At 55.3% G+C, this 16155-nt stretch overlaps 1 protein-coding gene across 1 annotated transcript in view; it reads left to right on the forward strand.

The window, feature by feature from the left end:
- Positions 1-5814: 5814 nt before the first annotated feature.
- Positions 5815-16155, forward strand: part of shank1 (SH3 and multiple ankyrin repeat domains 1) — a gene marked incomplete at its 5' end in the record, with an annotated part of 37253 nt that continues 26912 nt past the window's right edge. The window contains 4 exons of the mRNA XM_042344933.1: positions 5815-6024; positions 7342-7413; positions 9171-9206; positions 13262-13273. Coding sequence (XP_042200867.1) covers positions 5815-6024; positions 7342-7413; positions 9171-9206; positions 13262-13273 — 330 coding nt within the window. The remainder of the gene's footprint in view (positions 6025-7341; positions 7414-9170; positions 9207-13261; positions 13274-16155) is intronic.

Raw genomic sequence — 16155 nt, forward strand, 5'->3', positions numbered from 1 at the left:
TCTCTGTATGTGTCTGGGTATGTCTCTCTCTCTCTCTGTGTCTGGGTGTGTCTCTCTCTCTCTCTCTGTGTCTGGGTGTGTCTCTCTCTCTGTGTGTGTCTGGGTGTGTCTCTCTCTCTGTGTGTGTCTGGGTGTGTCTCTCGCTCCCCCCCATGTCTGGGTCGGTCTCTCTGTCTCAGTCTTCCAAGTGTGTTGGGTGCAATACAAGTGAAAGGTCTATCTGGCTGTCTCTCCCCCAATCCCTCCACGTCGCCCCCTCCCTTTCTCCCCCCCCCCGTCTTTTAGCTCACGACTGAAGACCTCCATCTTTTCACGGTGATCACAGTCGCCTCCTCCCCCCTCCCACCTCGGCGTCGGGCTGTGCAAATGCAAATTGTTATTGACGAAGCAGCGAAGCCAACGAAAGGAGATCTGGGGACGCAAATGTGGGTCAGCTCATACCTCGGCTCATCCTCAATCTATCAGTCCCTCTGACCTGGTTTCCCTCACCTGCTCTGCCCAGCCCTCGCTCTCTCGCTCTCTCGCTCTCTCGCTCTCTCTCGCTGGCCCAGCTGGTTGGCTACAGATCATCCATCACCCAACATGGCTTCCCATGCGCCCGCCAACACCTTCCCACCCGACGAGACAAGGTTAAACCTCGCTCCCGTGGACGTCAAAGATTTTCCCCACGACACCGCTCGAAAAGAGAAGGGAGTTTCCCTTGTGCGCTCTCTCTCTCTCTCTCTCTCTCTCTCTCTCTCCGGGTGTCCTGGCCACCAATTCCCCCCCCCAAATAAAAATGGGTCACTCCATGGCTGTTTGCGGGACGTCGCTGTGCGCAATCTCGCTGCGGGGCTTGACTGCAAAATACGTCTGGAGGATGGCATCTCTGACAATGCGTCTCTCTTTTTCTCTCCTATCACGCCATCGAGACGTCTCAAAGCGCTTCGCAGAATATACTGTAATGTGGAGTGACTGTGAGTGTTGTGTGCTCTGAGGGTGAACCACGGCAGCCAATTGCTCCCAGCGACGTCTCCACAAACAGCCCGTGGATTGATTGACCAAATTATTCTGCAGTTGAAGGGATTATTACCCCCTGGAAAAGCCATCCACCAGTCGACTAACAACCCACTGACTGTTGGTAAACAGAGGCGCGTGTGCGTGCGTGTGCGTGCGTGTGTGCGTGTGCGTGCTTGTGTGTGTTTGGAGTAAGGAAACTTGCCGACAGCCCTGAGCTCCGTTTGCTTCAGGTGCAACAGATAAATTGGGTTGCCGGAAAGTATCTGGGAATGTGCTGTACGTGAGACTTGGAATAGGTGACCCAGTTTCAAAGTTGTCGCTGTCTTTTGGCTGAGGCGACCGATAAAGCCTCCCGTGTCTCAGGCATATTGTCAGCTTTTGCTGCGCTTCTTATCTTATCTTCTCCTTCGTCCGCTGCGGATGTCAGCGACGCCGCAGCTCTGCTCGTAAAGAGAAGCGAGTTTCCCCCTATTGGAACACAGGAGCGGGAGTAGGCCATTCAGCCCCTCCAACCTGTTCCACCTTCCTGTTAAATTTGTGGGGGCGAAACCGTTTCATGTCTCGGCTTTAGCGTCTCATCCAAAGGATGACGCTTCCATCAAGGAACCCCTCCCACCCCCCCCACACACACACGCACACACAAGCCCCGCACTGGAGCACTTAGAGACGTCTCGATAGAGACGTGATAAGGCGCTATATCAAATGCAAGGATTATTCTTATGATTATTGCTGTTGTCTTAGACGACGGGATAGCGAGTCCCGATGCTGGGATTTGAACCCACAGCCTTGCGACTCCGAGGCAAGAATCAGCCGAGCGCTGAGGCCACGCTGACGCAATCGTCACATCACATCACCCTTATCGCATCGCGATCTCGTGCGACGCTCCAGCCCAGTGTCGGGAAGAGCATCGCCTTCAGATGAGTGGTCAAACCAGGGTCCCGTTTGTCGGAGGCACAGATGGTTGAGAGCGCGGTCAGCGCTGTGGCCTATTCTGGCCGAGATCGCAGCCTGGGCAAAGGCTAATTGGTTCGTGATGGTCTTGTCACCTTCTCGCAGAATGTTTCACAGCGGAGGACGGTTATCTTTCCGTTCCGTGGGCCAGAAGACTTCTGGGCCTGAAAACCGCTGTAGAAATAACTGGGTCCAAACATCACGTGCGCCCCACGCTAACGCGGGGCGATGGTTTGGGGGGAGGGAGGGGTCGGGGGGGAGAAAAATAAGCTTCGCTTTCGATTCAGCGTCTCGTCGCGTCTCTGAAACGTGCGGCAGGATTTTATTGCCAAGTGTAGTGACTGCGCGTTGCGCAGGCGAAACGAGGCAGCCAATTTCTACACACGAACCCCGCTGTCGGTCAATCCCAGGGGTAATAATCCCTTCCCCCCAAAAAAAAATGGAGTCTCTCTCAATCCGCCCGACCGTTTGCGCGCAATTCGGCTGCCGGGTTCCGCCCAAGAAATACACGGCGACTCCACGAAGCGCTCTGAGGCGTCTCGAAGACGTGACGAGGCGCTGGGCGGGGCAGGTGGGGGAGCCCGGCTTGACGTCTCGTCCCGAGGACGACGCCTCTTGAGCGTGTGGCACTTGGGGCTCGACCCCCACCCCCCTCCCCCCATCATTTCGGACTCAACCTCCTCGTTAAATCTAAGAGCGCCGTCGAGTGCAGCGAGAGTTTGGGTCATGATGCAAGACGGAGCGATTCGAGTGAGTCACAGGATTAGATAGATTAGGTCAATTAAAATAGGAATGAATGAGAGAAATATATATGTATATTTATATATAAAAAGGTCTTTCGGGAGAGACCGGGAGAAGATAGGGATTTACAGAAACAGGTTAAAAGAAATATTGGAAGCCAAAGATGGCCCTTGAGACTTGTATCACTGATGCTGTTGGATTTAATACTGGAAAGCTCTTCCGAATATCCGAACCAGATTCCGAGAGGGATTTCCACGCAGTGTGAAAGATAATCATAATCATCTTCGCATTCGATAGAGCGGCTTTTCGAGGGGCAATAATTCTTGCCCCCCAAAAAAAAATAATAAAATCGGTCACTTCAACCCACGGCTGTTTGAGCGACGCTGATGGGCGCCACTTGGCTGCCGCGTCCCGGCCGCCAAACGCACAGCCACTACGCCTGACGGTGTACTCTGCGAAGCGCTTCGAGACGTCCCCGGAGACGTGACGGAGGGCGGTTGGTGGTGGGGGGGGGCGGGGCGGCCGCAGACTTCCGGACGAGTTCTCGCCCACGCAAGCCGCACGCACGCGCACGAGCAACGTCGTGGGGTCGGGGAGGAGGGGGAGAGAGAGAGGAGCGAGGAGGAGGAGGGGGGTGAGGAGGTAGTTAGACCAGGTGCGGAGAGGCACGGCTTTTGCCAGTGGGGAGGAAATTAGGGAAATAAATAAATAATTTGGAGGCGCTAAATTTTTAATGTCCGTTTTTAAATCTGCCTACAAAGAGAGAGAGAAAAAAAAAAGGTACCTATATTTGGCTGCGATTAACGAGGCGCTCACTAAGCCGTTTGGAACGTATTAATATTTCAGCATCACTCCCTCGAGTGCTTCCGGATGGTCACGGGATCGTTTTGGATGGTCTTGTTTCCGACGATCGGAAGGATCCGATCCGACCCGACCCCCTCGGAATCCCTCCCCGCTGCCCGTTCCTCCCACCGCCCGGTTTCAGCCGCTACGCCCGAAACGCTCTATCCCTCCACCTCGCCCTCCTCCTCCTCTCCTTCCCCAGTGGTGTCCCGTAGCTCAGGCGGTTAGAGCGCTCCGCCTCGCAAGAGAGGTTTGATTCTCGGTCAGAGCGAAACCTTAGGCAATGGTCACCTACCCAACGGTCAGTAGGAACCCGGTTGCTACTCGATTGGTGGATCGCTTTTCCGGAGGGTTAACCCTCACCCTAAGACGCCTCGAAGACGCGATGAGGCGCTATTTCACAGGCGAGGATTATTGCCGTTATCTTCAGGTCACACCTTTGAGACCTTCAGGTGTGGCCGGACCAGACGACTGTACAGGGAACAGGACGCACAGGGTCATCGTGGTGGAGGGGTATGATCGCACCCTCTTGTCGCCCCGGTTGGCGAGAGCCCAGGCTGGTGGGGTGGGGTGGGGTGGAGCCCAGAGTGTGCGTTGGGGGGTAACTGCTGGAGTCTAACCAGCTAAACCCACATAGCTCGGCCATAGAGAGAGGGAGAGAACGTGCTATGATAATAATAATAATAAAATAATAATCCTTGCGTTCGATAGAGCGCTTTTCACGTCTTCTCGACGTCTCAAAGCGCTTCACGGAAAGCGGATCACGTGTGTGTGTGTGTGTGTGTGTGTGTGTTTTCCGGGCGAAACGCGGCAGGCAATTGCGCACAGCGACGTCCCACAAACGGGGGTGTGACGGAGGAGGGAGGGGGGAAAGAGAGAGAGAGAGAGAGAGAGAGGGGAAGAGGAGAAGGCAACGGACTTAGCCCAGTCAGCCACGTAGAGATTCTTCCGAGGACCCTGAGGATTTGCACCTTGCGCTGCGACTCACAGGGGAGCGTCGACTTAAGCTGCGTGGAGTTCCTGTTTACTCAGCACAGCGAAGGCTCCGTTTGGCGCAGCTCCCAACTAAATAACTTCCTCTCTCTGGATGGTCTGATCGCTGTGCCTCCCTCGTTAATACGGCCCTCGCCTTCCGACGCCATGACCCCGGCGCTTTGACGCGGTGACTCACCTCTCCTCACCGGTTATTTTTGGTCCAGGGGCCGCGTCGAGCGCACGAGTCTCAGTCGGTAACGCTCTCGGAAGGTCATATTATAATAATAATAATCCTTGCACTTGATACAGCGCCTCATCACGTCTTCGAGACGTCTCACAGCGCTTCACAGTCTACGCTGCAAAGTGAATCGACCGTACGCTTTGTGGGCGAATCGCGGCAGCCAATCGCCTAACAAAAAAATCCCCGTTTGATGGGCCGAATGGCCTCCTTCTCTGCCGCACACTTCCGTGAATCTCCCACCCCGACAGGGGTTGTGTAAAATGTAAGGACTATTGTTATTTTTGACGATTCCTTTTGGTGGAACTTCTAGTTGTACGTTGAATCCCTTGGTGTTTCCCGGTTCTGCTCGGTCTCTCTCTCTCTCTCTCTCTCTCACACGCACACGCGCGCACACACACAACTCACACGCAGCACGCGTACACACACACACACACACGCATACACACACACTGCCTTCCGCACATGCAATCACAGAGTCAGGAAGTGACAAGGCGTACAAAGGCTTAGCAATGGTTGAGTGCCCCCATCTGTTCCTCTCCTCCCTGTGCGAGGAAAGACGCGCAGTTTGAAGCGCCTTATGCACAAAGGTGCCCCGAGCGCCCAAGAACCCCGCGCCGTCGCGCTCAGCGGACAGCTGCAGGGGTCAGCCAGCCGCGCGCGTCGTGCAAAATAATAGCGATCCTCACGCTTGATCCAGCGCCTTCGTCCCGTCTCGCAAGCGCTGCGCAGGACACGCCGACAAAGTGACGTGACTGTGTACTTTGCGGGCGAAGCGCGGCAGCCAATTGCGCTCGGCAGCGTCCCCCCGCGCACAAACAGCCGTGGGTTGAAGCGACCAAATAATTCCTCTCTTTTTTTTTTGGGGGGGGGTTTTCAAATTGTTTAACGCGAAGCTTATTATGATGATTACGCCGTTATTATTTGTGAATCTCCGCAGCATCTCAATGGGTCCCAACAAAAGTACTTTGCACACCTTTATTTTTTCCCCCACCCCCCCATCCTCTCTCTCTCTCTCTCTCTCTCTCTCTCCTTCCCTCTCTCTCTCTCTCTCTCTCTCTCTCTCTCGACAGAAATGCCTGCGGTTTAATCCTGATGCCACAATTTGGGTAGCCAAGCAACAGATCCTGTGCACGCTGAACGAGAGTCTGAAGGACGTGCTCAACTACGGTCTCTTCCAGCCCGCCACCAACGGGCGGGACGCTAAGTTTCTGGACGAAGAGAAGCTGCTTCGGGAGTACCCCCAATCCTTCGAGAAGGGGGTCCCTTACCTGGAGGTAAGGGCGGAGGTGAACAGGCAACTGTCCTCCCGTCAACTGTCCGCGGAAATCATACGGGGAGTCCACGCGGCTCAGTGGTTAGAGCGAGCGAGAGGACCCCGGGTTCGATTCCCGCGCAGGTCGGGGCGAAACTTTAACGCAAGTTTCCTTTCTCCCACGCGCACGCGCCCGCGCGCACGTACACGCGCGCGCACGCGAGCGCACGTACACGCACGCCCGGTAGGAACCCAGCTGTTAGTCCATCGACTCTCAATCCACGGCTGTTTGCGGGGACGTCGCTGGGCGCGATCGGCCGCAAAACACGCAGTCACTCCGCTTCACGGTCCGTCTCTGCGAAGCGCTTTGAGACGTCTCGGAGACGCGAGATAAGGGGCTGAGTCGAGCGCAAGGATCAGTATTATATTCTGCGAAGCTCTTTGAGACGCCTCAGCGACCTGATAAACAGAAGGATTACAAAACAACTTTCCCGATCTGAACTCCCTCTCCCTACTCCACGAGGACCTCCTGAGAACCAGCATCTCAGCCGCGGAGCAGAGAACCCTGGAAGCTCCCCGTTGCTTGTTCGACGGATTGGGCAGCTTGGGCGATGGAGAAAGGGGAGTCCCAACTGTTTCGCAGACGACTGGTGCGAGGACTTGGATCTGCGGGAGACTCGCCCTTGCAAGGCCGGGACTCTTTATAAGAGCCACTCTTGTTTGAGACGGAAGCGATTTACACTGCCTGGCGCTCTCACCTTTACGGACACGTGCTACGTATCCTCCTGTGAAGAAGATCCCTCAGGCCACAGGTCACGCCAAAGCCTTTCGCAGGACAAGCAAGCGACTGAGCATTTTCGGGAGCCTTGGAGATTCTCCGCACTCGTGTGGTGGGAGGGGGGCTAGTGGGTGGGGGGGAGTGTTGGAGTCGAGATGTTTGGACTTACGCCGTTGGATTTGAAGCGCAGGCCAGGACCCTTATCGGGAAACGGAAATGATTTGGATTTTACTTGGACAATTCACTTTGCAGGGCATCCTGTGAAGCGCCTCGAGGCGTCTCGACGACGGGATCAGGCGCTATAACAACTGCAAGGATTATTTATTATCATTATCATGTTCCATGTAATTTGCCCAAAGTCATGGACTGGCCATTTTTAGACAATTCTCCCCCCACTCCCTACCCCGAATGATGAACACACACTGAGGACTCCACAGCGATCAATTGCAGCTCGGACTGTATTCCCAGTCAGGGATTGTATGTATCAGAGGCAGATGATGATTTCAGTACATAGAAAGGACCACTTAACGCTGTCGCTCTCTGTCTCTCTCTCTCTCTCAGTTTCGCTACAAGACCAGAGTGTACAAGCAAACCAACTTGGATGAGAAACAGCTGGGAAAACTGCACACCAAGGTAAGCGAACAGAACAAGGAACAGTTGTTGAATCCAGAGGGAGCTTTTCCTGCGTCTCTAACCCTGACCTGGGAGTGTGGACGCACAGTGTAGATGGAGCTTTACTGTGTCTCTAACCCTGACCTGGGAGTGTGGGCGCACAGTGTAGATGGAGCTTTACTGCGTCTCTAACCCTGACCTGGGAGTGTGGACGCACAGTGTAGATGGAGCTTTACTGCGTCTCTAACCCTGACCTGGGAGTGTGGACGCACAGTGTAGAAGGAGCTTCTGGCCCGCAGGCTGTTTGTTGACCACCATCTTGAAGGATCTTACTGTGGAGTCCCAGTGAGAGAGCTCAGTGGTCAGCGCCCTCGCCTCGCAAGCGAGAGAACCTGGGTTCGATTCCCGGCAAGGCGAAACGTTAGGCAAGTTTCCTTACTCCACCCACCCACACCCACCCACCCACGGTGTATCCCGTGAAGCGCTTTGAGATGTCTCGAAGGCGTGATAAGGCGCTGTATCAAATGCAAGGGTTACTATTATTATTATAATCCAGGCGTTGTCTAGTCCCAACGGTGGAAACAATTGATTGGTGCGTTAGAGGGTAACAGCTGACTACAGAGAGAGATATTAGTGCCCGGCAAGAGAAACGAAACGTGAGGGGAAGATTAATCGGTGTCAGAACTGTATACATTCGCCGCTTCAAAGGGAATTATTTAAGCCTTCAGTTTTCACACTGACTTCTGAATCATTGCGCTCCTCTCGTCCCACTACTGTCTTCCTCTGGGCTCCGCTGGAACATTCCTTTTGTGTGTCCTTTGATGATTTGTATGCCAGTTTTCGTACAAATCCAACAAGGACCGGGTCGGGTACAGCATCGGGGTTGGGCACACGGTTGAGCTCCCTCTACACGAACCAGTTACAGTACTGTTTGATGTACAGTAAAGCTCCTTCTACACTGTGCGTCCGTCCAGACTCCCAGGTCAGGGTTAGAGACACAGTAAAGCTCTCTCTACACTGTGCGTCCGTCCACACTCCCAGGTCAGGGTTAGAGACACAGTAAAGCTCTCTCTACACTGTGCGTCCGTCCGCGCTCCCAGCCCAGGCTTTAGCCTTTCAGCCCAGGGCAGGCGGTCGGTGCGAGAGGACGTGAATTAAATCAATTCCATTCGGCAAGACAAATCATTTCAACTCGTTTCGCATCCCACATCGCGCCAATGTCCCTCGCATCGTCTCGCACCGAGTCGAGGATGGCTTGTACCTGCCTGACATCGCAGTCGAGAACTCGTCCCGCACCAAGCACCTTGCGTAATAATGTTTTAGTTACCAAATGATATCACTGAAACCAACACAAACGCCCTGTGAGGGTACTTAGCCATCTGCTGTAGGGCCTGTGCTAATCAGGCAATATAAACCTTTATATGTGCCTCTAACCCTGACCTGGGAGTGTGGACGGACGCACAGTGTAGAGGGAGCTTTACTCCCTCTCTCTCTCCCCTCTCTGTCCCTCTCTCCCCCCTCTCTGTCCCTCTCTCACTCCTCTCTCTCTCATTCACTCACTCTTCTCTCCCTTCCTTATTCTCGACCACCCCCCACTCTCTGTCTCTCGCTCTCCCTCCCCCTTATCCCTCCCGCACTCCCTCCCTTACTCCCCGTCTCACTCACTCCCTCCCTCGTTCGCTCGCTCGCTCTTTGCCTCTCCCTCTCCGTCACTCTCCCCCCCACCCCCCCACCCCCCCTCCTCCCCTCTCACGCCTGTCCCTCTGCTCCCATGACAGGCCAGCCTGAAGAAGTTTCTGGAATATGTGCAACACGCCCCCACTAAACCCATCGCCCCAGCCCTCGCCAGGCTCCACTGGCTTCCCCATCACCCCCACTAAACCCCATCGCCCCCAGCCCTCGCCAGGCTCCACTGGCTCCCCATCACCCCCCACTAAACCCCATTGCCCCAGCCCTCGCCAGGCTCCACTGGCTCCCCATCACCACTAAACCCATCGCCCCAGCCCTCGCCAGGCTCCACTGGCTCACCCATCACCCCACTAAACCCCGTTTTCCCCCCATCGCCCCGTGCTTACGGTCACCTCCCCCTCTCCCCCCACCTCCCTCCACACCAGCTCAGCATTGTGCTCAGCCACTGTCAATCTCTCCGGGACTTCTGCCCTTCGCGAGGGGTGGGGGGGGGGCGCAGTGTAAATGCAAGTTGTCGTCAAATCTTCGGGCCGGTAGTTCCCAGGGTAGGGAGGGACCGGACGAGGGGAGACCCTGTGTGTGTGTGTGTGTGTGTGTGTGTGTCGGGCGTTTATAGTGAGAAATCGTCTGCGATCCTGGGCTGCCTTCTGAGCTAATTGGTTTGACATTAAACAGATGCGGTATTAAAAGCTGTGAATTATTGATGGCCGGAGAGAGAGCGCGGGGCGAGGGCGGGGGCGAGGGCGCGGGCGAGAGGGCGGGGCGAGGGCGCGGGGCGAGGGCGCGGGGCGAGGGCGCGGGGCGAGGGCGCGGGGCGAGGGCGCGGGCGAGAGCGCGGGGCGAGAGGGTGGGGCGCGAGAAAGCACAGCTCTGCTTCGGAGAGAAGGAGAGTTTGGCTAAATGTGGCCGGTTTTTATGCATTGCTCCTTTTGTCTTCTCTCTCTCTGTGTCTGCGTGTCTGTCTCTCTCTCTCTCTCTGTGTCTGCGTGTCTGTCTCTCTCTCTGTGTCTGCGTGTCTCTCTCTCTCTCTGTGTCTGCGTGTGTCTCTCTCTCTCTCTGTGTCTGGGTGTGTCTCTCTCTCTCTCTGTGTCTGCGTGTGTCTCTCTATGTGTCTGGGTATCTCTCTGTGTGTCTGGGTGTGTATGTGACTCTCTCTGTGTCTGGGTGTGTCTCTCTCTCTCTCTCTGTGTGTCTGGGTGTGTCTCTGTCTGCGGGTGTGTCTCTCTCTCCGTGTGTGTGGGTGTGTCTCTGTGTCTGGGGGTGTGTCTCTCTCCGTGTGTCTGTGTGTGTGTGTCTCTCTCTGTGTGTCTGGGTGTGTCTCTCTCTCTCTGTGTGTCTATCTCTCTCCCACACTCCTGTGTCTGGGTATGTCTCTCTCTTTGTGTCTGAGTGTGTCTCGCTCTCTCTGTATGTGTCTGGGTATGTCTCTCTCTCTCTCTGTGTCTGGGTGGGTCTCTCTCTGTGTGTGTCTGGGTGTGTCTCTCTCTCTGTGTGTGTCTGGGTGTGTCTCTCTCTCTGTGTGTGTCTGGGTGTGTCTCTCTCTCTCTCTCTGTGTGTCTGGGTGTGTCTCTCGCTCCCCCCCATGTCTGGGTGGGTCTCTCTGTCTCAGTCTTCCAAGTGTGTTGGGTGCAATACAAGTGAAAGGTCTATCTGGCTGTCTCTCCCCCAATCCCTCCACGTCGCCCCCTCCCTTTCCCCCTCTCCCTCCCCCCCTCCCCCGTCTTTTAGCTCACGACTGAAGACCTCCATCTTTTGACGGTGCTCACAGTCGCCTCCTCCCCCCTCCCACCTCGGCGTCGGGCTGTGCAAATGCAAATTGTTATTGACGAAGCAGCGAAGCCAACGAAAGGAGATCTGGGGACGCAAATGTGGGTCAGCTCATACCTCGGCTCATCCTCAATCTATCAGTCCCTCTGACCTGGTTTCCCTCACCTGCTCTGCCCAGCCCTCGCTCTCTCGCTCTCTCGCTCTCTCGCTCTCTCTCGCTGGCCCAGCTGGTTGGCTACAGATCATCCATCACCCAACATGGCTTCCCATGCGCCCGCCAACACCTTCCCACCCGACGAGACAAGGTTAAACCTCACTCCCGTGGACGTCAAAGATTGACACCGCTTGAAAAGAGAAGGGAGTTTCCCTTGTGCGCTCTCTCTCTCTCTCTCTCTCTCTCTCTCTCTCCGGGTGTCCTGGCCACCAATTCCCCCCCCAAATAAAATGGGTCACTCCATGGCTGTTTGCGGGACGTCGCTGTGCGCAATCTCGCTGCGGGGCTTGACTGCAAAATACGTCTGGAGGATGGCATCTCTGACAATGCGTCTCTCTTTTTCTCTCCTATCACGCCATCGAGACGTCTCAAAGCGCTTCGCAGAATATACTGTAATGTGGAGTGACTGTGAGTGTTGTGTGCTCTGAGGGTGAACCACGGCAGCCAATTGCTCCCAGCGACGTCTCCACAAACAGCCCGTGGATTGATTGACCAAATTATTCTGCAGTTGAAGGGATTATTACCCCCTGGAAAAGCCATCCGCCAGTCGACTAACAACCCACTGACTGTTGGTAAACAGAGGCGCGTGTGCGTGCGTGTGCGTGCGTGTGTGCGTGTGCGTGCTTGTGTGTGTTTGGAGTAAGGAAACTTGCCGACAGCCCTGAGCTCCGTTTGCTTCAGGTGCAACAGATAAATTGGGTTGCCGGAAAGTATCTGGGAATGTGCTGTACGTGAGACTTGGAATAGGTGACCCAGTTTCAAAGTTGTCGCTGTCTTTTGGCTGAGGCGACCGATAAAGCCTCCCGTGTCTCAGGCATATTGTCAGCTTTTGCTGCGCTTCTTATCTTATCTTCTCCTTCGTCCGCTGCGGATGTCAGCGACGCCGCAGCTCTGCTCGTAAAGAGAAGCGAGTTTCCCCCTATTGGAACACAGGAGCGGGAGTAGGCCATTCAGCCCCTCCAACCTGTTCCACCTTCCTGTTAAATTTGTGGGGGCGAAACCGTTTCATGTCTCGGCTTTAGCGTCTCATCCAAAGGATGACGCTTCCATCAAGGAACCCCTCCCACCCCCCCCACACACACGCACACACAAGCCCCGCACTGGAGCACTTAGAGACGTCTCGATAGAGACGTGATAAGGCGCTATATCAAATGCAAGGATTATTCTTATGATTATTGCTGTTGTCTTAGACGACGGGATAGCGAGTCCCGATGCTGGGATTTGAACCCACAGCCTTGCGACTCCGAGGCAAGAATCAGCCGAGCGCTGAGGCCACGCTGACGCAATCGTCACATCACATCACCCTTATCGCATCGCGATCTCGTGCGACGCTCCAGCCCAGTGTCGGGAAGAGCATCGCCTTCAGATGAGTGGTCAAACCAGGGTCCCGTTTGTCGGAGGCACAGATGGTTGAGAGCGCGGTCAGCGCTGTGGCCTATTCTGGCCGAGATCGCAGCCTGGGCAAAGGCTAATTGGTTCGTGATGGTCTTGTCACCTTCTCGCAGAATGTTTCACAGCGGAGGACGGTTATCTTTCCGTTCCGTGGGCCAGAAGACTTCTGGGCCTGAAAACCGCTGTAGAAATAACTGGGTCCAAACATCACGTGCGCCCCACGCTAACGCGGGGCGATGGTTTGGGGGGAGGGAGGGGCGGGGGGGGAGAAAAATAAGCTTCGCTTTCGATTCAGCGTCTCGTCGCGTCTTTGAACCGTGCAGCAGGATTATATTGCCAAGTGTAGTGACTGCGCGTTGTGCAGGCGAAACGAGGCAGTCGATTTCTACACACGAACCCGGCTGTCGGTCAATCCCAGGGGTAATAATCCCTTCCCCCCCCCCAAAAAAAATGGAGTCTCTCTCAATCCGCCCGACCGTTTGCGCGCAATTCGGCTGCCGGGTTCCGCCAAGAAATACACGGCGACTCCACGAAGCGCTCTGAGGCGTCTCGAAGACGTGACGAGGCGCTGGCGGGGCAGGTGGGGGAGCCCGGCTTGACGTCTCGTCCCGAGGACGACGCCTCTTGAGCGTGTGGCACTTGGGGCTCGACCCCCCCCCCTCCCCCATCATTTCGGACTCAACCTCCTCGTTAAATCTAAGAGCGCCGTCGAGTGCAGCGAGAGTTTGGGTCATGATGCAAGACGGAGCGATTCGAGTGAGTCACAGGATTAGATAGATTAGGTCAATTAAAATAGGAATGAATAAGAGAAATATATATGTATATTTATATATAAAAAGGTCTTTCGGGAGAGACCGGGAGAAGATAGGGATTTACAGAAACAGGTTAAAAGAAATATTGGAAGCCAAAGATGGCCCTTGAGACTTGTATCACTGATGCTGTTGGATTTAATACTGGAAAGCTCTTCCGAATATCCGAACCAGATTCCGAGAGGGATTTCCACGCAGTGTGAAAGATAATAATAATCATCTTCGCATTCGATAGAGCGGCTTTTCGAGGGGCAATAATTCTTGCCCCAAAAAAAAATAAATAAAATCGGTCACTTCAACCCACGGCTGTTTGAGCGACGCTGATGGGCGCCACTGGGCTGCCGCGTCCCGGCCGCCAAACGCACAGCCACTACGCCTGACGGTGTACTCTGCGAAGCGCTTCGAGACGTCCCCGGAGACGTGACGGAGGGCGGTTGGTTGGGGGGGGGGGCGGAGAGGCCGCAGACTTCCGGACGAGTTCTCGCCCACGCAAGCCGCACGCACGCGCACGAGCAACGTCGTGGGGTCGGGGAGGAGGGGGAGAGAGAGAGGAGCGAGGAGGAGGAGGGGGGGGGGTGAGGAGGTAGTTAGACCAGGTGCGGAGAGGCACGGCTTTTGCCAGTGGGGAGGAAATTAGGGAAATAAGTAAATAATTTGGAGGCGCTAAATTTTTAATGTCCGTTTTTAAATCTGCCTACAAAGAGAGAGAGAAAAAAAAAAGGTACCTATATTTGGCTGCGATTAACGAGGCGCTCACTAAGCCGTTTGGAACGTATTAATATTTCAGCATCACTCCCTCGAGTGCTTCCGGATGGTCACGGGATCGTTTTGGATGGTCTTGTTTCCGACGATCGGAAGGATCCGATCCGACCCGACCCCCTCGGAATCCCTCCCCGCTGCCCGTTCCTCCCACCGCCCGGTTTCAGCCGCTACGCCCGAAACGCTCTATCCCTCCACCTCGCCCTCCTCCTCCTCCTCTTCCCAGTGGTGTCCCGTAGCTCAGGCGGTTAGAGCGCTCCGCCTCGCAAGAGAGGTTTGATTCTCGGTCAGAGCGAAACCTTAGGCAATGGTCACCTACCCAACGGTCAGTAGGAACCCGGTTGCTACTCGATTGGTGGATCGCTTTTCCGGAGGGTTAACCCTCACCCTAAGACGCCTCGAAGACGCGATGAGGCGCTATTTCACAGGCGAGGATTATTGCCGTTATCTTCAGGTCACACCTTTGAGACCTTCAGGTGTGGCCGGACCAGACGACTGTACAGGGAACAGGACGCACAGGGTCCTCGTGGTGCAGGGGTATGATCGCACCCTCTTGTCGCCCCGGTTGGCGAGAGCCCAGGCTGGTGGGGTGGGGTGGGGTGGAGCCCAGAGTGTACGTTGGGGGGTAACTGCTGGAGTCTGACCAGCTAAACCCACATAGCTCGGCCATAGAGAGAGAGAGAGGGAGAGAACGTGCTATAATAATAATAATAATAAAACAATAATCCTTGCGTTCGATAGAGCGCTTTTCACGTCTTCTCGACGTCTCAAAGCGCTTCACGGAAAGCGGATCACGTGTGTGTGTGTGTGTGTGTGTGTGTGTTTTCCGGGCGAAACGCGGCAGGCAATTGCGCACAGCGACGTCCCACAAACGGGGGTGTGACGGAGGAGGGAGGGGGGAAAGAGAGAGAGAGAGAGAGAGAGAGAGAGGGGAAGAGGAGAAGGCAACGGACTTAGCCCAGTCAGCCACGTAGAGATTCTTCCGAGGACCCTGAGGATTTGCACCTTGCGCTGCGACTCACAGGGGAGCGTCGACTTAAGCTGCGTGGAGTTCCTGTTTACTCAGCACAGCGAAGGCTCCGTTTGGCGCAGCTCCCAACTAAATAACTTCCTCTCTCTGGATGGTCTGATCGCTGTGCCTCCCTCGTTAATACGGCCCTCGCCTTCCGACGCCATGACCCCGGCGCTTTGACGCGGTGACTCACCTCTCCTCACCGGTTATTTTTGGTCCAGGGGCCGCGTCGAGCGCACGAGTCTCAGTCGGTAACGCTCTCGGAAGGTCATATTATAATAATAATAATCCTTGCACTTGATACAGCGCCTCATCACGTCTTCGAGACGTCTCACAGCGCTTCACAGTCTACGCTGCAAAGTGAATCGACCGTACGCTTTGTGGGCGAATCGCGGCAGCCAATCGCCTAACAAAAAAATCCCCGTTTGATGGGCCGAATGGCCTCCTTCTCTGCCGCACACTTCCGTGAATCTCCCACCCCGACAGGGGTTGTGTAAAATGTAAGGACTATTGTTATTTTTGACGATTCCTTTTGGTGGAACTTCTAGTTGTACGTTGAATCCCTTGGTGTTTCCCGGTTCTGCTCGGTCTCTCTCTCTCTCTCTCTCTCTCACACGCACACGCGCGCACACACACAACTCACACGCAGCACGCGTACACACACACACACACACGCATACACACACACTGCCTTCCGCACATGCAATCACAGAGTCAGGAAGTGACAAGGCGTACAAAGGCTTAGCAATGGTTGAGTGCCCCCATCTGTTCCTCTCCTCCCTGTGCGAGGAAAGACGCGCAGTTTGAAGCGCCTTATGCACAAAGGTGCCCCGAGCGCCCAAGAACCCCGCGCCGTCGCGCTCAGCGGACAGCTGCAGGGGTCAGCCAGCCGCGCGCGTCGTGCAAAATAATAGCGATCCTCACGCTTGATCCAGCGCCTTCGTCCCGTCTCGCAAGCGCTGCGCAGGACACGCCGACAAAGTGACGTGACTGTGTACTTTGCGGGCGAAGCGCGGCAGCCAATTGCGCTCGGCAGCGTCCCCCCGCGCACAAACAGCCGTGGGTTGAAGCGACCAAATAATTCCTCTCTTTTTTTTTTGGGGGGGGTTTTCAAATTGTTT

This window comes from Callorhinchus milii, unplaced genomic scaffold (assembly GCF_018977255.1).
Source record: "Callorhinchus milii isolate IMCB2004 unplaced genomic scaffold, IMCB_Cmil_1.0 Scaffold31, whole genome shotgun sequence".
In the NCBI taxonomy this organism is placed as follows: domain Eukaryota; kingdom Metazoa; phylum Chordata; class Chondrichthyes; order Chimaeriformes; family Callorhinchidae; genus Callorhinchus; species Callorhinchus milii.